General features: G+C 41.0%; 1 protein-coding gene across 1 annotated transcript in view; it reads left to right on the forward strand.

The window, feature by feature from the left end:
- ITPRID1 (ITPR interacting domain containing 1) overlaps positions 1-20,720 on the forward strand; it is a 70,294-nt gene extending 49,574 nt beyond the window's left edge. Inside the window, 9 exon segments of the mRNA XM_007466129.1 lie at positions 12,483-12,540; positions 12,934-13,038; positions 13,040-13,540; positions 13,542-13,745; positions 13,748-13,924; positions 13,992-14,240; positions 18,940-19,096; positions 19,840-19,946; positions 20,415-20,720. Coding sequence (XP_007466191.1) covers positions 12,483-12,540; positions 12,934-13,038; positions 13,040-13,540; positions 13,542-13,745; positions 13,748-13,924; positions 13,992-14,240; positions 18,940-19,096; positions 19,840-19,946; positions 20,415-20,720 — 1,864 coding nt within the window.
- The last annotated feature ends 808 nt before the right edge of the window (positions 20,721-21,528 follow it).

Raw genomic sequence — 21,528 nt, forward strand, 5'->3', positions numbered from 1 at the left:
GGGAAAGAAAATAAAGTTCCTTTTCTATTTGCAGCAAGGGAAATGGTGGGGAAATAATTTCAGAAACACCATATTTACTGTTGTTAGAGAAATTGTACATGCTCTTCTGACAGTTCCTGGTAGTTGTGGCCCCCCTGGGATCCTAAGGAAGCCTGGAGAAGACAGAAGACAGCTGGCTCGCAGACCCTTAGGACTCATATGCCTTTTTGGTACCCATTAGTGTTATGGGAGCAAGGACTCTGAAGTCTGTATCCAGACCAAAGGTGTAACCATTTCACCAAACGTAAGAACTTTTCTGTTTTATGTGTATCTCTCCAATCACCACCCAATTTGCCCCTCTCCCCAGTATGACCAGTATCCCATAACAAATAATAGGGCCGTGTATGGGGAAATGGAAAGAAGGCAAGTTTACGTTATTCTTTGGGGGATCCCTCTCATGCCCTTTGCTTCTGATACACAACACTGCTAGAGGCATTTGGGTCTTGCCAACTCTTTGTACCCAAGTTTCACAAATATTTGTTTCTTCGCTGATCCATAGCGTAATTCCAAGACAAAATGCTTCTAAGTGGGGCCCCCCTTTTTCCTTGGAGAAGGTAGAGATGATGTTAGAAAAGGCTTTGAGGCAAGAAAGTAAAAGGGAGTCAAGAGAGGCCAAAGGCAGATTTCAGAAACTTCCCTTCCTTAATTTGGTTACAACGTAGTAGCCCATAATTATAGTTGAGTATAAGGACTTACCTACAATTATTTCTAATTTGTGAATGAGGAAACCAAGACTCATAAAAGTTAAGTAACTTGCTCAAGTTCACCCAACTGGCAAGTGTTGGCATCGGGACGAAACCCAGATTTCTCTGACTCCAGTTGGAATTCCCTGCCCAAATTCTGTGCTGCAAATAACCTATCGGGATGTGACTTTCTTATAAAATGAGTTTTGCTGGTGCAGATTGCATTTCATTAGAAGCCAAAGCAGATAAAATGTTTTATCACATGTGTCATAAGGGAGTGGGTAACACAAAGCCTTTCAGGATTCTGAAAGGACTGTGTGGAAGCTGATCGCGCACCACCTTGTAGCATGTCTCTGCTCTCCTCTCTGACTCCCTGTTCACCTTCGTCTTCTTACAATTTCTAAAGTATGCCCATGTTACCTGTAATCTGTATATATTAACCATAATAACTTATTTATTTTTAAAAAGAGATTTAGTCTTCCCTCCTTTTCTTTGTCTATAAATACATGCGAGTTACCCTCTCCATGCCTTGGTAGGCTTTGGTGGACCGTGTCGAGCCAATATGCATGCTCCCACATTTAGGGGTGGGCATGAGGTTATGGTTATTTCAGGCAATCAAATTGTTGTCATTATAAAATGGAAGGCTTAATGACTCCACTTCTAGGCCAACCCTCATACTTTACATATGAGGAAAGAAAGACCCACAAGGTTAGTGACTTGTTCCAATGCCAGTGATGATTTAGTGACAAATCCAGACCCAAGACTCTCAGTTCTGAATCTCCAATTCTGATTATTTTATGATTAACCAGTTCTCTGTGTAACAGTTAGTTCCCAAATTATTCTTTGTTTAAACGATATGTGTAAAGGTAAATTTAAGCAGGTAATAGCATTTTGATGGCATGAATAATCTCTGATTTCTTTTCAGTCCCCAGAATTTACCTCAGTGCCTAGCACAGAGCAAACACTCATGTTTGTTGGGGAAACAAATGATCAAGTAGTTTTTTAAATAAAGAAACTCTTCTTCAAACAGTTAAAAATGAGAGCAAGCTTTTCTTAGAATGTCTTTTAAAAAATATTTCCTTTACAAAGTTTTTTTATGAATGCTTAATTAAAAATAAAATGGTTTCACCTTAAATTAAGACACTATATTTCAGATTCAGCTACAATGATTGTATTAAGAAGGTTCTTTACTTACAGATACTTGGTGATGATAAAAATCTTGAGTAAACTTTGTTAGACTTCTTTATCTATGGCAAAGTCTGTAATTTTCCCAGTGTTAAAAGGAACCCAAGTTTATTCTAAAATCAAAGAACAAACAGAAGTTCAAGTGGGTTGCAAACTTGGCAAAAACATGTCCTTCTAAGAAAAAAAGAATTCAGTCTCAAAATCTGTTACTGCTGTGCATCTTCTGGTTTTCCTTTTGTAAGAGCAAAGACCAGAAAAAAGAATGATAACATCACATAAAGCAATGGAATATACTTTGTGTGACAAAAGATATTACAATGGCTTGTTTGAAATTAAGCCAGATATATAATTCCTTTTGAAAAATCAATTTGAAATAGGCCTCCTTTTGACCACAATCATGCTTTAAGTTCGGGTGTGTAACCTCGTTCTGAGCACTACCATTAATCATACTTCAATTGCCACCACTTACCTGGTGCTACTAGGTAGAAATAAGTTTTTCTAATATACTTGTGTTTGCATTTCACTATTTATAGATCCGTGATTATATTTCTCATTTGTTATCATGCTTCCCTTTGCTATCATGAATATCACAAAACTGCATACAGCATCTTCACTTGATTTTTCCCCCTGTAGTAGGTATTCAGGATTTCTCTTCTGAATTTTTGCATTTGAATCCAAATAGTTTACACATGTCAGTGAAACCATGCTTTAAAGAGAAGCCAGTGCTGCTGGAGCCCCAGATAAAAGGACTTAGCTTTTAAAGTGTACAAAGACTCTGTTATAAGGCTATTTTACTCTTTGTAAGGGCTACCAACATCCTCAGAGTTCATTCTCAGAACATTTGACTGAACTTCTGCCGAGGAGAGACGCAATCTTATTCACCATTGTATCCCCTGAATCTAGGACACTGCCTAACTCACAGTAAGCACTCAATAGATAAATATTTCTGGAAATGAATAAATAAATATAGCAAGCTTTTTTCTAGACGGTGGCTAGTCATCAGCTTTAAAATTATTTTACTTCATTGCTTAGGAGGCATGTCTTATAAATTATGTGTTTCTAAAACATATGTTGAAAAAGATCTTCTGGGGTATTTTTTATTGCTATCAAATTAAATTAAAAGGCACTTTTAGCATTTTTCTTTACCATCTATTTTACCCATAATCTGCGCCTTGTCGACTAGACAAGTTCCTCAAAGCCTGGTCTCTGTCTTTCAGGTCTCTCCATTATTCATCCAATGCCTGGCACAGAGTAGCCAACTAGTAATATAGTTGTCAAGTAAATGAATGAGAATATATAAAATAATTTTTACCAGAATTTAAAATGATTTTGAACTAGTAAAAAATAACATTGGTAGTGCAAAAACAAAAGAGCGACATGAAAGACATTCTTCAGAGAAAAATCAAAATGAGCGAGGCAAAGAGGTGAAAGGGATTAAATATGACAGATATGGAGGGCAGGGTCTCAATCCTCTGTCCATCTTTCCAACAAGCTTCAGTGGGTTAAGGTCCCTAAAAACCCAAACCTCCTTTTTTATTTTTTTTTAAAAAAAAGGAGATTACTTAGGATTAAAATTTAAAGATACTGGGAATTCCCTGGCGGCCCAGTGGTTAGGGCTCTGTGCTCTCACTGCCGAGGGCCCAGGTTTGATCCCTGGTCAGGGAACTGAGATCGCACACACAGTATGGCCAGATAAATATATAAATAAATATTCTTTTAAATTTAAAATAAAAAGATACAATGCTATGAGAATACTAGATTAGCCACGGCAAAGCATTTTTAGTTATCTGGGTGATTGTCCTGGACGTTTCACTCAGACAGAAATGCAGTAGCATATTCAAAAATGTTTAAGTGAAGAGAGGTTTGAAAAGGAACTATTTATTGAGGTGGGCTGAATTCAAGGAACCAATAAGAGAACGGGGAAGCACCCCTAGGCTAGGAAGAGCAGAAAGCCATTACCACTCCTAGGTCTGAAAAAACAGTGGGGAAGAATCATGTTACTGGAGCCTGGTAAAAGTGGAAGCTCTAGAAGGAAAACACTTTACCTGGAGATCTCACCGGAAAGGAGTGCAGCTATTTTCAAATAGTACCCTATTTGAAGGAAGTGGTGGTAAGTAAGCACTCAGTGTTCTTTCTCCTGCCCTTCAATCTCTACAGGTTCCTCCCATTGACTGAACGCAAGTGAAAACCTGGAGGAAAGACAGGGCAAAACATGACTGGAGTAGCGGCAGTGAAAGTAAGGAAGGGCAAATGGAGACTAACCAACACACAAGTGGGTTCCCAGAGAGTTTCCCCTTTGCCCCCGATGCAGCCACCACTCCTACATCTGTCCCCTAGAATGTAGGTAGATGAAAATCATAAGCCTGATTCTTGATGAAAATTTTAGTTCTCCAGCTTGGTGTCTCCAAACTTTTTTTCCTTTTTCATCCTGGATTATTACATTTTTAAGAATTGTATTTTTAATAAACAGTTTTTACTTATAATTGTAAGAAAAATAGATCCAGTTTGGATGCTTAAATTGTTACTTTTAATGAAGTAGGCTACCATGTAAATGGACTGTTGCCTCTTGCTGTCTGAGCAGTTGGCATAATCAGCTGCCCATCAGCTGGTTAAGTCAAGCAAGGATAATGTTGCTCCCAGACAGCTTCGCAAGAGAAAAAACATTTGGACCGGTGGTCTTCAAAACTATGGTAGTTGAATCAGTACAGAAATTAAGCTTCAAATAAATTGGGATCACAAAATTTGTAATCCACCTATTGTCTCAAATGGTCATGGCAACATTGTTCATTTAGCCCTGGAAGCTTCTATTCTCCTGTGTTCAAATATGAGATAAGCACCGTTTCCAAATGAAAAATTTTCACTGCATTCTTCCCGAACGATGAACGCAGGTTTACAGTTCAAAATTGGCTCTGTGCCCCTTCTTTTTTTCTCAAGAATATCTAATAAACAAGTATCTGTGTAGACAAAGAAGATATGTGTATTGAAACAATATAATCTTTATAGATTCATATAAGTGTTCTGTTTCAGAAATAATTTAATTGATTAAAATTACCTTGTTTCATTCCAACATTCTTCATGATCAATCCCCTGATTACTTTATGCCTCTTAGCTCCAGGCACACTGGCCTCTTCTCCTTATGGGTAGAAACATAGCTTGTGGGGGGAGGAGGGAGCACAGAAACATACGTCACTCCCTCTGATTGCTCTAAAATGTCCTTTTCAACTATTGTTTAGGTAGTGTGTTACATGACAGCTTCTAAAAAAAATGGTATGATAAGATGCCAGAGGAAGCAACGTGAATTATGTATATTTTAAAATATGGTCAGACCATGAGACCAATAGAGAAGGTTTTTCACACTCACCTCTCAGCAGAAACCAGAGGATAAGAGCACATCAGTTTCATTTTAAAGCAGATATTTTGCAACTCAAGACTTTTATACCTTTTTAAGTTGTCGTATAATCGTGAAGCAACATTTCAGATAAGCAAACTCTCAGGAAGTAGAGCACTCACATTTTCTTCCTCAAAGATGTATACCAGCTACCGAATAAGGAAATCCTGTCTAAGAGGACGAGCAAAAGCAAAGTAGAAGGAAGTGTAAATTACACAGACGTAATCCAAATGTCATGAAAATTCTTAAAAAGGCACGTGAAAAAAATAATTTAACAACAACATTCTAGACCTAAAATCCTAGATCATATCAAAGAAAGCTGAACGCAGAAGAAAATAAAATTACCAACAAATACTGATTAATTGGGCAGTCAATAGACATGTATAATTCTTGATGTTGAAAATCGCAGTGTGAAATATGTTTGAACTTTTTAAGTTACCACTAATTAAATTTAAAAACACACTATATGCCTTATGAATTACCAGAGGAAAAAAGCAACCTAAGAAAATATAGTCCACCTGGCAAAAGAAGAATCATTGAAAATTAATCATACTAATGATACTAACAAATATTGAGTGCCAGGCACTAGGCTAAGTGTTTTACATTATCTCCTTTAATCCTCGATTAAGTCTCTGAGATAGCTATTTATGATGCAGTTGGAAATCAGGTTAGCTTAAATGCGAAGTTATGGTCTTTATTAATACAATAAGAATAGCAAGTAGATTATAACTTATGTCCCAGTTCTCATTGATCAGTATTAGCCTTTAGTAATGTTGAACTGAGAAATATTCTGAGGCTGAATCCCAGCTCAGCAGAAAAGACCCGCATGGACTCTTAGTGATGCCTATTTTTAAAAAAAAGGGAGAGAGAGGGCTTCCTCGGTGGCGCAGTGGTTGAGAGTCCGCCTGCCGATGTAGGGGACACGGGTTCGTGCCCCTCTGGGAGGATCCCACATGCCGCAGAGCGGCTGGGCCCGTGAGCCATGGCTGCTGGGCCTGCGCGTCCGGAGCCTGTGCTCCATGGCGGGAGAGGCCATAACGGTGAGAGGCCCGCGTACCGCAAAAAAAAAAAACAAAAAACAGATTTGCATCAAGTATGCCATATGCTTACTACGTCAATCACAATTATAAAAGTAGATAACATAAAATTATGAACAATAAGACCAAGATCATATTTTATGAAAATGGTTATAGATATAATAAATGGATCTAACAAAGGAAAAGACTCAAAGGTCATTAAAATAATTTAACGACATTTAAAGAATCGCAGAAAAGTTAAAAGAAAAATGAATGGGCAAAAATATACCCAAAAGTATGCTAAAGTAAACAAAAAGAAAACAGGAATTCCAACATTATTATTATTCGATAGAGTAGAATTCAAGAAAAAAGAAGTACATAAAAAAATTTATGAAATAAAGCCAAAGCTATGACAAGAAGCAGAAACTTAGTCTTTGTTCTTTTTAGAGACTGTAGAATGAAAACAAATGATTGATTTGACTGACAACATTAGAAAATAAGTAAGAAAAAGAAAGTATTTCCATTAATTCAAGAAGTAGGAATCCAAAAATGTCAATAACTATTGTAGAAATTAAAAGTTGTCAAAGAATTTCATCTTTTAAGATGCACCATGATCAGTGGTTTTATGGCTGAGCACTCTAAAAAGTTTAAGGAGGGGCATCCCTGGTGGCGCAGTGGTTGAGAGTCTGCCTGCTAATGCAGGGGACACGGGTTCGTGTCCCGGTCCGGGAAGATCCCACATGCCGCGGAGCAGCTGGGCCCGTGAGCCGTGGCCGCTGAGCCTTCGCGTCTGGAGCCTGTGCTCCGCAACAAGAGAGGCCGCGATAGTGAGAGGCCCGCGCACCGCGATGAAGAGTGGCCCCCGCTTGCCACAGCTAGAGAAAGCCCTCGCACAGAAACGAAGACCCAACACAGAAAAAATTAATTAATTAATTAATAAACTCCTACCCCCAACATCTTCTTAAAAAAAAAAAAAAGTTTAAGGACGTGCTACTACCTAAGCTTTCTACACTGCTTGAGAGCATAGGGAAAAAAAAGAGAAACCTATCTACTTATTTTTTTATACAAGTAGCACAATCATTATATCAAAATCTGAAAAAGAAATTCATGTGCTTACAAATACACACATATGAACACATACACAAATTATAAGGAATTTTTGATAGAGAAAAATTCACAGTATATTATGTGAAAAGAAGCAGAATATATACTGTGTATGTTAGGATGATTATTTTATAAAACATACATGTGCACAGAGAAAATGTACTGGATTGAAGTAGATATATATTATAGTAACTTTCCTGTATGGTTAGATTATACGTAATTTTTATTTTCTTTTTTATGATTTTTCACTTTCCAAATTTTTTTCACTGCTATGTATTACTTCTATAATGGTATTAAGCCAAAAAGAAGCTGATTTTAGAGAAGCAGCTATTTTTTTTTTTTTTTGGAATGATGAAGGAAGATTATTCTGACTAAAGAACAAAGGAGAAATTGCTAAACCTGGAGCAAAAAACAAAAAAAAAGAGGGAGGAGGTGAGGGAGAGGGAGGGGAGTAGGAGGAAAAAGGAAAAAGGAAAAGTAAGGATTCCCAGGTTGTAAGAAAGAGATTGAAACAAAAATGTCAGCAGGGTGCTAATGGAAATTATCAAATCCTTATGTAGAAATCTTTATGGGCTAGAAACTCCTCTGCTTCCAGCCTGCTGGCATAGAAGGAAAAATTAAATCTCTTCAGGTGTACCCGCCACAATCACGAATATTGTCAGCCTTTCTTGAGTTCTAGAATTCAGTCAAGATAAAATATAAGCTGTGTGAGGCCAGGTACTTTTGTTGCTGTGTCCATGGAGTTTCTGGAGCAGTGCAGGGCCCTGCAGGGCCAGTGAACATGTGTTCAATGGAAGAAGGGGGGTTTGCAGTAGAGCACCCTGCCCGGCTCTGTCTCATGGCCTGTTCTCTTCAGAATATTAACTGTGACTTGGCCCACAGCAAGAATGTGTTTCAAAGCCATAGAAAACACAAATAGCTTTCAGAATGAAGGTCAAAATCATCCTTGACTGGATGAAAACATGGTCCCAAGCTAGCTAGGTCAATCTTATGAGAATACAAAATAGAGACTGATCTCAGTACAACCCAACACTGCAAACACAGCTTCTGACTAGACTAACCTTAGGCTGTGTGTACAGAAGAGAAATATCAAGAAGAAGGAAGAGGGCAGTCCTGCTCCACTCCGTGCTGTTCAGACCATGTCTCAATCACGGAATCGAATTCTGGGTGCCCAGTTTTACAGCAAACATTATTAAGTGCTTATTCCAAAATACAAAACACAAATGGCCTGGAGACCCTGCCCTCTGAGGGCTGATTTAAGGGGATCTGGGGAGATTTAAGGTGAGGAGAGAAGGCCTGGAGAGTACAAGAGAGCTGTCCGGGGGAAAATGGGTTAGACACGCCCAGTATTACTCCACGGAGTGAAGCATGAGCAACAGATGGAAAGTGCTGAGGTAGATGTGGCTCAATATGAAAAGGCATTTTCTAAAAGGTATGATACCCTCTGAGTACGCAAGAGTAGGTCTCTGTCACCACAAGTGGGCAAGCACCAGCTAGATGACCATCTATAAGGAATGTTCTGGAAGGTACTCCTGCACTGGATGGTAGGATGCACCATGCAGGCTTCCAACATGGGGGACTGACTGGCCCATAGAGAGGTTTTGTTTGTTCTACAAATGAATTTTTTTTTTTTTTTTTTTTTTTTTGCGGTACGCGGGCCTCTCACTGTTGTGGCCTCTCCCGTTGCGCAGCACGGGCTCCGGACGCGCAGGCTCAGCGGCCATGGCTCACGGGCCCAGCCGCTCCGTGGCATGTGGGATCTTCCCGGACCGGGGCGCGAACCCGTGTCCCCTGCATCGGCCGGCGGACTCTCTACCACTGCGCCACCAGGGAAGCCCTACAAATGAATTTTTTTTAATGCCTTTGGGGGAACACACACTCTGGAGTCCAGACTATTCACATGGCTCCCTATCGTCTTGAATCTTGCTGCTTCACATATCTATGTGACCTGCCCAGCTCCTAAAGGCATTCGAGTTTGCATAATCTGTAATGTCCAGTCCAATTCGAAGATAATTTGCCCCTGAGATGTAACTTCACCACGGAGCTGTCACAGAGTTTGCTGCCATTGGAGGATGGAAGAGAGAAGAACTTGGCAAAGACGTAGAGTAGAATAGCTCAGGGAAGATGAGAACCCCAAACAGCCTAAGGTCGAACCATTTCTTTTGTTCTTCACAGCCTTAAAGATTCCTTTTCTTTTTCTCCCTTCCCTCATTTATGTTTCAATTCCACAGGTTTTTGTTTGTTTTTTTTTTCCTGAGCCTCTAGGGACTCAGACTACATTAAGTAAAAACTTTCCACTTAGGATTCAGAGCTTTTATCACTAACTCAGCTCAGAAAAGCAACCCTTCAGGTTGACTTCTCTTACTGCTTTAAGCCATTCCAGAGACTCTTGTCAGGGCCCTGACTCCTCTGTGCTGTGGTTGATGTAATGCTGCCACCTGGTGACTGTTTGGACAAAGTGCCTGCAGCGCCACTCTACCCCCAGGCAGAAGTGTTTCACACCCGTGAGATGGTGAAGCAAACCTTCCCGGGGCAGGGTCTACCTAATTGGCAGGGTAAAATCTTAACTCTGTGAGGACAGTCCTGTGCCGGAAAAGGTAATTTCTAATAAATATTAATATTAATAATGACACTCATTAATGATATTTAATAACATTAGTAATGATTGAATTCTGATAGATAATATAATATTAAGATGATGTTCTGCAGTAAAAATGTATATGTAATCACATCATCTTTTCCATGTACATAAATTCTTCACGTATATATTATTGGATATTATCCTCTTCGCAACCCCACAGACAGTATCTTCAGCATATTTATTCTTTTCTCCATGAGGAGACAGACTCAGAGAGTGTAAGTGGCGCGCCCAAGACCACACAACTAGTGAGAAGGAGAGTCAGAATCTTAACCCAGTAGACTTGGCTCCAGATTTTCTAGATGACTCAGCTATGGGAGCGAACTGGATCTTAGTAACATACATTACCGAGAGATTAACCCCCCGAGCTACGGGATTGGCAGAATGAGGAAATCAGCAGTCTAAGGGGCATGACAAACTCACGAGGGGATTCGTGGTGGTTTGGTACAGGATCCACCCAGTAGGCAAGGGTTTGAATCATAAGATATAGCTATAGGGGAAAGGGACTGGTAGGGGTAAGCGATAAGGTAGGGGTAAGTCAAGGCCCCAATCTAGTGGAGTAAGGAAGAGTTATGGCTCCTTGTGCATATTAAGTGCATAGGGAAAATCCTATTGGAGGTGATGAGGCTTCTGAAGTTCTACCTGTCTCGGCCTCAATAGTTTCAGGAACTGGGTTGGGTTGGCCTAGGGGTGCAGGTACTAAGTCCATTACTCTTGCCAGAGGCCATATCATCTTCCCCTAAGTCATGCCAACCTTCATATTACATATTAGGTGTGAGGGTGTGGGAGTGCTAAACGATGCACATTTGTATTTGTCTATTTGCTTAATCATCTATCATAGCCATCCTGGACTAGGCAATTTCTCATCCTTTTATCATGTAATTCCTACAACCCTAAGAGAATGGTTAGAATTTGCAAACCCGGGACTTCCCTGGTGGCGCAGTGATTAAGAATCCGCCTGCCAATGCAGGGGACACGGATTCGAGCCTTGGTCTGGGAAGGTCCCACATACCACGGAGCAGCTAAGCCCGTGTGCCACAACTACTGAGCCTGAGCTCTAGAGCCCGTGCTCCGAAATAAGAGAAGCCACCACAATAAGTCTGTGCACTGCAAAGAAAAGTAGCCCCTGCTCACCGCAACTAGAGAAAGCCTGCGCACAGCAATGAAGACCCAACGCAGCCCAAAATTAATTAATTAATTAATCATTTTAAAAAGAGAATTTGCAAACCCAATTTTGAGAGTTTATTATCGAGTTGTCAAAAAGGTGGTTTATAGGCAGGAAAGATTTTTAGCCTCCTGAAGAAATGAAACCATCTGTAAATTGGACCACATTTTCTTGGCGACTTGCTCAGAATGATTCAGATGCATGTATCTGGCTTCTAAAACACAAGATAAATAAGGCTCTACTCCTGAGAGAAATATGCCCAATTCCACCATTTGATCTCACCATCAAAGAGAAGTTTTCATAATCTGGTTTCTTCACAAATTCACTTAAATGAGTTTCAGAGGTTATTTTTGTTTATTTTTGGTTTTTTGTGCTTTACAAAGTACAGTTAACTAAAGGTAACAGTTATAATATAACTATATCCCTTTTAGAAGAAATCACTCTCTCTACTTTTTAGGGACCCTTTATGTTTGTGGTTGTTTATTTTCATTTGGACCAGATTGACTTGAACCTACCAGCATACGAATAAATGGGCTTTAACTGATAATTTTGTTTTAGTGCTCTAATGTATAATTTCATTCCAAAGCTATAAGAAAGGGAATAGCAACCATTTTATATGAAGCTTATATTCCAGAATCGTAATTGCTTAGACATTATCTGGAAATTTTAAAGACTAATGATGTACTGGGAGTCCTTCACAGCTTGTGGCACAAATCTTGCACCAAAACAAATATAGAAAAAGTGAGAGGTTGCAAAGTCTGTTTTGTCCATCTTCAGCAAGTTTCAACCCTTCTGTTGAATCTTTGGGTCTCCTAATGTTTACATAGCATGGTGGAAGGGGAATGTAACATTCTTTCCATTGCAATACATATACACAGATATATAAATTGTGGTGTTTATTGTTTTTTTAGTGTGGCATTTAAGGCATATGCATCTCCTTCTGGATTTTCTTCCCCTTAGTGAAGATGTATCTCACAATCAGATTGTTATTTAGCTTTAAGAGATGTTAATTCCTCTTCCTTTGTTTCATGTTTTACTCCTTGTAACAGGAAACCAGTGACTCAATTTTATGCGGACCCTCTGATAACTGAGAAAAAAATCCTTGAAATTCCCTTATTCATGTATACTTCCACACAGTGGACATCTACTGAGGATCTGTAGTATGTCAGACACAGAGAGTGTTTGACTCCAGTCCTGCTGGCAGTCTGTTTTCACTTTACTGACCCCAGGCCTCTTTATCTTTCTGCAGGTGCCATGGCGACAGAGCAAACAGCTGCCAGGCTGACAGCAGCGGGTTCCTGGAGGAACCACCACCCCTGCAGGTAGAGGGCACCTTGAGGGTCGGAATAGGAACAGAAGGAAAGATAAGATGAAAGTGCGCCACCACAGTTGGAAAGTGCAACCAGTGCTTAGAAGACACGCCAAAGGCACCTGAGAGATGGGGGACAATGGAGTCACAGTTGACAAGTACAGAAAGCTCAGTGTTTGTTTCCTTTTTATTTTCTTTTGATCTTTCTAAGGAAGGAAACTGAGTCTCGTAGAAAGAAGGTCCCAGGTAAAGTAGTAAACTTACACAAACCTGAGTTTGTAACCATTGTCTCCTGATTCCTAAGTCAATGATAATGATAAGAAAAAAGGAAAACACAGCATTTCTTAAACCTAGTACCTCCCCCACCTTTCTGACCCATTTGCCCTTATTCCCATTTCTCCCACAGATACCCTGCTTGTCAAGCTACCAGAGTCCTGCTGAGAATGGATATAGAAAGCCAAGGAATCAGAGCCACAGCTTAGAGTCATCCCAGGACTGCCAGCAAGAGTCACTGCCAGCAGGAGTCTGATTCCAAGAGCATAGTGAGGACATCTTTTTCAAGTCAAGACAGGAGTGTCTTGGAAGAAAAAGCCTCAACCTCTGTGGTAGAGAAAGAGTCTCAGTTTGAGGCCATGGACAGGCCCTCAGAGCTGTTGACCCAAGATCTGGCCCTTGATAAGATCACCCCTGGGGGAGAACCCCCAAGGAAAAACAGCCATCTGTGGCAGCACCTGCCTGCGCCCCAGACTGAATATGAGGCCACTGTAGGCACGGTTACCTCCAAATCTGATTGCCCTCTGGGTCTTATGGTGATGCATATCACAGAAGGGAAGGATAGGTTCCTAAGGCCTGAGCGAGCTGGGGCAGTATATGTACAAAGCCACCACTGTGAGTCTCAGAGATCACCTGGAATTGACTGTGCTCAAGACAAGTCCTTTCATGTTGACTCGGAGGCCCCAAGAGGAACAGAAGGCGGTAAACTCTGTCCTGATATTAACAACGCCTTACTGATGCAAAAAGAGTGTCCCACAGCACATCCCCAAGCCCAGTGAAGCCATGCCCTATACAGGAGACCTTGTCCAAACATCTGGAAGGTCCATTCCCCATCTAGATTAAGTGGCTGGTGATACTCCCCAAGTGAGGCCAAGGTGTAGTGCTTTGGGTCAAATACCACCTAGGGCAGAATCTGAGATGGGAAACCTTCCTCCAGATGCTAACGTAAATGCTCCAAGTCTGTGACAATCCAGATGTTCTGCAAACTGGCATCAGCTGCTCAGAGTGCTGTGGTCTTGGGAATGGATTCTAGAGAAGCAACTTTAGAATGCACTAAGTGTGACCCTGTTATCACAGCAGAACCAGGACTGGGAACAGAAGCAAGACAGTTCAATGATGTTTCTGTTCAGACTTAACACATGTGAGCCTAGGCCCTGGCATTGCTGTTCAGCTCCAAGTAACAAGGCCCAGCCCCTCACCAAATCTGTCTCTGCAGACACATGTTTCCCTGGTATCTACCCAGGGGGCACCTGCCAAGCTGTGCCTGCCCACTGTGGTGGCTGCTGTCACCACCATCTCCCCTGCCACGTGGCGAGGCAAAGCCCCAGCTTTGTGTCTTCAGCCTGTAGGTCCTGTTCATGCTCACATAACCATCTGGAAGCCCAGTTTATGAAGACTTTGAAAGTCCTTCAGGACACCACAGTGAGAGAGCTGTATTCTGTCAGTATTTACCTCAGCAAAGATGGGGAAGCAGACGCAGCAACGATAAATACCTCAGGGATAAAGTTCAGCCTTCCCTTCCGAATGTGAGCTCTCGAGACGTACCTTTCCATTTCAAATCATGACTAATATTTGTAGACTGCTTTATTATTTACAATATATTCTCACAAATTTCTTCTTATTTGATACTTCCAATCACCTTAGGAAGGAAGGAAGGCACATTTTATTATCCACCCCCATTTTACAGAGGGGTATAGAACAGTACATTCATGTGTAAGGTTCTAAGCATCAATGCATCTGTACCTCCTCTTCAGATCAGTCTAACTGAAAATTCTGTCTGATATTCACTTAGCTGTATAATCTTGCACAAGCCATTTCATGTCTCTGAGCCTAGTTCCTGTCTTGTAAAATAGGGAGGCTATTCATGTCATCGATGCAGGATCGTTTTCGGATTAAATGAGAGAAAACTTGTAAGGCACTCAGCACAGTCAGCACAGTGCCCGGCACATAGAAAGCCCTAGAAAATGCTAATTGCGTGGTTACCGATTTTTGTTACTCTTTTATTATTGTTCAGGTCTTAAACATAGAACTTCTCATGTCAAATAGAGGAACTTTTGGTCTTCCTTTGCTAAGCTTGTTTAAAAGTGAACATTGAGGTTACTGAGGACTGAAGGACCCCCAACCCTGTTCAGCTCCTGGTAGATCAACAAGCATTTAGTGAGTCCTTCCAATGAACCCTCTTCAGCAATTCTCAAGGTCAGAAATAATCTAGGCTATCAAGGCTAGCCGTTGATTTAAAAAATTAAGAGTATCAAACATGAAACTACGTGTATAGACAGGGTGGGAAAACAAGGTAGCACATATAACGTAGGACTGTAGCTGTTCAAGGGAGAATGAAAGGCAACTATGATTTCCTGGGTGCCTACTATTTGGGGCCTTCTGTGTTACCTTCCCATCCTGTTAATTCCACAAATATTTACTGAGTGCTATACCAAGCACTTTATTTATGCTGTGTCAAATAACCCCCATTTTCATCCATGCCATAAATGTGCCAAGTCCTCCCTCTTTTACAGATGAGGAAACAAGAACTGAGAGAGTTTAATTTTCCAACTTCCCACAACTCCTAAGTCCAGAGTCACATTCAAGGTTAGCTGACACCAAATTCTTGGACAATCCACTCCAAAGATGTGTCCAACTTTAAAAATATCTAAATCTATGTAAGTGTAATAGTAACATGAGAAAGTAATTATTTGAAAGATAAGGCAAATTACTACATGGTCCCTCAAGATATAGAAATCTATACAAATGTAATATGAATATAGAAAGTGATTATATGAAAGATAAAATAAGGGTGAACTAGTAAAAGAAGGTGTTGAGATCAATTCTAGGTATAATATTATGCTAAGTTTCAGTGAGAGAAAAGAACAAAAGCTAATGTATAGCTGGGGTCCTTTGGAGTAAAAAGACCGAGGTTCAAGTCCTGGAGAACAGTAGGAGTCATCATCATCACTAATGTTAGTTGAGAGATTGTAAATGCAGTGGTTTTCAATTGGGGATCATTTTACCCCACCCATGGCGACATTTGGCAATGTTGGGAGACATGTTCGGTTGTCATAACAGGGGTAGGTGCTACTGGCATTTAGTGGGTGGAGGTCAGGGATGGTGCTAAACATCCTACAATACATAGGACATCCCTCACAACAAAGGATTATCTGACCTAAAATGTCAACAATGTCAACGTTGAAAAACTCAGCTCTAAGGGAATAAACATCTACTTGACCATATAGTTCATGGAGGCAAATGTTAGGGATGAAAGACAGCTGGAGAAGGTGACATTTTAAGAGGCTATAAGGGGAAAAGTATTAAATCCTACAGTTAGGTACTCCAGTTTCCATGATGAAAACCAGATTATTGATCTAACATATCCTGAAAAAAATTATTTTTCTAATTTACATTTTTAAGATAAATTTCATAAGGAAATATAAATTAAACCATATTTGGTTTTATATTTTGTTTAAAATAATAAAGTATAAAAAACCAAAACTGTGTTTAAAACTTCAGAAGAAAGTCACAGACAGGGTGTGCTCTCGTGGGTTATCTATGATAATGGTTTGCTGATATGATTCATTTCTTATAAAGAAGTGATTTCTTCACAATAATTTGTTAATTCGAAATAAAATCTTTCCAGAAAAGAAAATGAGTTGTATATGAAATAAGAGTTTTGGATATTAGAAGATCCATCTATAATGTTTATTATTTAGATTTAAAGAAAAAGAAAATCATACAAAATTTTAAAAAGTAATATGAGCTGGGCTTCCCTGGTGGCGCAGTGGTTGAGAGTCCGCCTGCCGATACAGGGGACACGGGTTCGCGCCCCGGTCCGCGAAGATCCCACATGCCGCGGAGCGGCTGGGCCCGTGAGCCATGGCCACTGAAAAGTAATATGAGCCAATTCAGAAGTGAAGGGTCAATATTGTTGCTCTTACTATTGAAGATAAAGTTTGTTTTAAGGCCAGGTTGGGTCAGTAGAGTAGACCTTGCATTGTATTTGAGTTATAACCTAGCCCTTATATTGGAAAAAAAAGAGTTCAAAACAGTCTCTTTTTTTGTTTGCTTGCCTAAGGTTTCCTTTTTTCTGAAGCTTCTGTATCTGTTCTAAAGCAGAAATGTATTGATAGTTTCAGTGTTTCCAAATGACCGGGAGATGGCAGCATTTCAGAATCTTCCATATCTCTCCCTTCACAGGGAGCTATACACCATCAGTTATTCCTAAATCCCAGCCCTCATGCCTTCCAATCACAAAGGTTATCCCAAAATATCTAGATGAAGCATAAATTTCAACGTTTATAACGTTCAACCTACTTGAGCACCATATTTCCATGGCCCTGGCCTCACAGTCCCTAGAACTTGGTCACCTTGTAAGAATCTACTAAGACCAATCGGCTCATTCCTTAGGGACAAATAACTTCTCCGTATGACTAGCTACACTGTAGTCCCTGCTGTGACTCAGCTAGATCTTGAGAAGAAAAGAAATGAATCAGGAGAATTGGGTTTGAAATCTACCATGTTTTGACCTGGGACAAGTTAGTTAACTATTTGTGTCAGAACACGTATCTATAAAAAGAAGTCCTCCATGGTCTGTATGATCTTTTCTAGTTTTAAGAACCATAACTGTAGTCACCTTTCAAGCACTCTTGCCGACATCAATAACCTTCAAATACTCCTCTAACTGGTTCAAATGCACTCACACCGAAGCAACAAAAATTGGAGAGTTTTGCTCTGTAAAATGTTGTTCATGTATAAAAATGAGGATAGAATCAAAACCGGACTCTCAAAGCAAAATGATGGAGAGTTTCAATATCAAAATATCACTCTTAGGACAGTATTTCCATTATGACAATACCAGTAAAAATAGCCATCTGGTTGCTAAGAGCGTGGCCATGTGGTTTGGGGGTGAAAGGTAAGAAAGCTGGGACTTCCTAGAAAAAGGGGTGGGAGGAATTAACATAGCTGGAAGGCTGGTCTCCACTGAAGGTTAAAAGCGGCCTCTGCCATTGAAATTTTTCCTTTAAAGAGTTTCCCAGAAGCCCCACTCCACCATCTCCACTTCCATCTCATTGCCATCCTATCTGCAAGGGATACTGGGAAATGTAGGTTTTTAGTTAGATGCTCAGTGCCCCTAAGATATTAGAATTCTGTAATTATGAATACAGGAGGGAGAGATGGTGAGTCGGCAATGACCAGACACTACACACTAATCAGCGAGTTTAAAATGGAGGACCCGGTAGATCTAGCATTAGGGTCCAGCTAGCATTAATATTACTCAAAGTCAGATGGGTAGAGATTCTGGGGTTCTGGATCATGGATCTATTCAAAGCATGATCCAACCAGGGCTAGAAAACAAAGAGGATAGCTGGTAAGAACTCTGCAAATCAGCAGAGTGCCTGACAAATAGACCAGGCTTGGTGGCTGCAAGAAGATATTTAAATAAAGAAACCAAGGCAACAGCATTGTCGTACAGAGAAAGTAAGATTTAAAGAATGATTCACATCAGGAACAATGGGAAGCAGGATTGAAAGGACAGAGTTCAATTTTCGATTCCAGTCCATGGAGGATGGGATGCCTAATCTATGCCTACCTCACTCTGAATGGGATTGTCACCTGCGTGGGGCTGATCCTACAGATTTCAACCACCAGAGACTGTGGTTAAGCAAAACTAAGAATAATAAAAATTATTCTAAGCAGACTTTCTCTAATCAAATACATACCATCCGAACAAACGTGTTCAGTGTTATTGAGATTCAGAGTGAGGCAGTACTCAGCACCAAAGTGAAACAAGATTAAACAAAATTCAACAATTCTAAGCACAGGCTCGCACTATTCTGGCCCTTCCCTCCTCCTCTCCTGTCTACATCCTTGCACCCGATCTCCCCCTAGTCTTCCAGCGCCTTCTTGTCCCTGGGACACAATGTCTCCAAGGGCCATCCAACAATGGCTGCCCTCCTGTCCCAGCCACATACTGCCTCTAGTTGCTTGACGAAGCCAAAGGCTGGGCTTTCCCTATTCTCTTTCTGACACATTAGCAGCAGGGCTTCCTCGCGAACAGGTAAGCCCAGGTGGGAAGGCAGGTGCCACTGTGGTGAACTCTTGCAGTGATTCAGAAAGACCTACCTTCTCAGCTCTTTCTAATTGTTCTCAGTGCACAGTCCCTGAGATGGAAACAATGAGGACGGTATGCCAGAGTTTCCGGAAGCATTTAGAAGAAATTGAGCAGCACCTTAGAGAACAACAGGCACTCTTTTCCAGGGGCATGTCAGAGGAGAAAAGATAATTATCTAAGGGAGCCATAAAAGTAAGTACCAGCCCACACATCTGGAGCACGAAAAGGTAACCAGGGCAAGACAGATGAGCACCAGGGAGCAGGGCTAAGGAGAAATTGGCCAGCTTTCCCTTCGCTTTCCTGTTCCCATTCTTACTTTCACAGTGGGAGTCTGTGAGAGCCATTTGCTGGATAGCAACACTTTAACTCTTCAAGGCCAGGGCTATTTGAGGTCAGAAAATAGGCAGCAGCTGGGAAGAGGGGGCTAGCCAGTAGGATATCTTTAATCAATGTGAACGGGGCTCACGCAAATGCGAATATTGGCGGTTGTTAGAGTCTGGGAAATCTGCACTATTTTCACATAGATTAAAAGTATTTGTCCCAAAAGTGGATTAGTCATTGCCTGGGGCCGGGAGTAGGAATAGGGATTGATTTATAAAGGAGTACAAGGTTTCTTACTGGTGAGATGGAAGTGTTCCAAAATTGAATGGTGGTGGTAGTTACACACTTGGCAGATTTACTAACAATCATTGAACTGTACTCTTAGAATAGGTAAACTTTATGGTATGTAAATTATTCTGCAACAGAGTTGTTTAAAAAAAAAAAAGGAAACCTGCCCTCCTAATAAGCCTATGCCTGCAACTGATACAAATAAAGATGGTGACTGTCTCTTTTAAGACCTGTCAAAGGAGTGACCTACATTTTGAGAGGGACAATGGAAGATTGCACCTGGAGGTGCTTGTGAAATTTGGTTGTTTTCTATTACTTACCTGCAGGGAGGAGACTGAACAACTGCAACTTTACTGGAAGCCCTGCAGCAGTAGTTGGAGGAGCTAGAATTTCACCTGGGATACCAGGCTCAGCAAATTCAAGAAGGGATGCTATTGGTACTGGCGATGCGGTGTGGGGTTTCACTAGATCCTGCCCATCGTAGCAGGGGTGCGTTAAGTGAGAAACCTTATCGTACAGTCATTCCAGATTCTAAGATTAGGTGCCAACACGTTCATTTTAAGTATAAAGAAATTGAAGCCCAGAAAGCACATTGGTTTGCTCAAGGCCACACAGCTAGCTGATGGTGATTCAGGACTAGAACTTGGGTCACCTCACCCTCATGCCAATCTTTTCCTCTGCCCTGTAAACAAGAGATAAGTATTAGTATCCCATTTTCCAAATGAGAACAAGAAACACAGCTTTTGACCTAATATGGACTAAGTCACTGCCAGGATCTGTTGCCATCGCACAGAGCCCAGTCTAGAGAATTCACACCCATCAGTGCCCTGCCCACCAGTCTGAGTTAGCTGCTTAGTGTAAATATGGGAAGTTGTCCAAACTTTTTGTTCCTCCTTTCCTTTTAGCCGCTTGAGCTTCTCACAGGGGAACCACCTGAACACTACACAAATCTGCATCAGTATAACTGGACCGAAGAAAAGAATGGCCAGACTTCATGTGCTAAGATCCACCCTTCCATGGCCCCTGGGGCTGCCTTTCCTCCCAGTGATGGCCAGCAGGCTCCATGCTGCAGTGTGACCCATTTAGCTGCCTTTCCTCCATCCGCCTTGGGGAGAAGCACCAGGATGTCTCCTCCAGCTTGGGCAGAATCAGATCCAGCCTCTCTGTCATATTGTCCTGTTGGAGAAAAGGATACGGATGTCTTCCTCTAGATCAGGGCAGGTTTGTTGACCTTTCTACAAAATGTAAAAGCACATTCTAGCCAGAGCAAGAATATCTAGGGCTTCCCTGGTGGCGCAGTGGTTGAGAGTCTGCCTGCTGATGCAGGGGACACGGGTTCGTGCCCCGGTCCAGGAAGATCCCACATGCCGCGGAGCGGCTAGGCCCGTGAGCCATGGCCACTGAGTCTGTGTGTCCAGAGCCTGTGCTCCGCAATGGGAGAGGCCACAGCAGTGAGAGGCCCGTGTACCGCAAAAAAAGAAAAAGAAAAAAAAAAAGAATATCTAAATTTTCCCCAAGGAGAAATATGTATCAATCCTTCCTCAGCTATTTTTTTAATATTCTACTCTATGGTTAAACCTGGGAGGAATATTTGAAAAAAAAAAAAAAAAGAATATCTAAATTTTCCCCAAGGAGAAATATGTATCAATCCTTCCTCAGCTATTTTTTTAATATTCTACTCTATGGTTAAACCTGGGAGGAATATTTTAATACTCGTTCGATACAGAATAAGTGAGCACCTACTATGCGCCAGGCATAGGGTGCAGTGGCCAAGATGTATATAATATATATCCCTCAAGGTATATATGGTGTACAGTCTTTGCCCGGCTGAAACTTACAGTCTGTTGGGGGAGACAGAATGTAAACACATAAATAGGTATGAATTTGAAAACTGTGAAAGGGCTTTGAAGGAAATAACAGGGTTTTATGAAAGAGAGAATAACAGGGAGGCTGATTTAGGTCAGGGTATCAGAAGGGCCTGGTTGAAGGAGTGACAACAGAAGGAGGAAGGAGGATCCA

The sequence above is a fragment of the Lipotes vexillifer genome, unplaced genomic scaffold, assembly GCF_000442215.2.
Source record: "Lipotes vexillifer unplaced genomic scaffold, Lipotes_vexillifer_v1.1 scaffold150, whole genome shotgun sequence".
Classification (NCBI taxonomy): domain Eukaryota; kingdom Metazoa; phylum Chordata; class Mammalia; order Artiodactyla; family Lipotidae; genus Lipotes; species Lipotes vexillifer.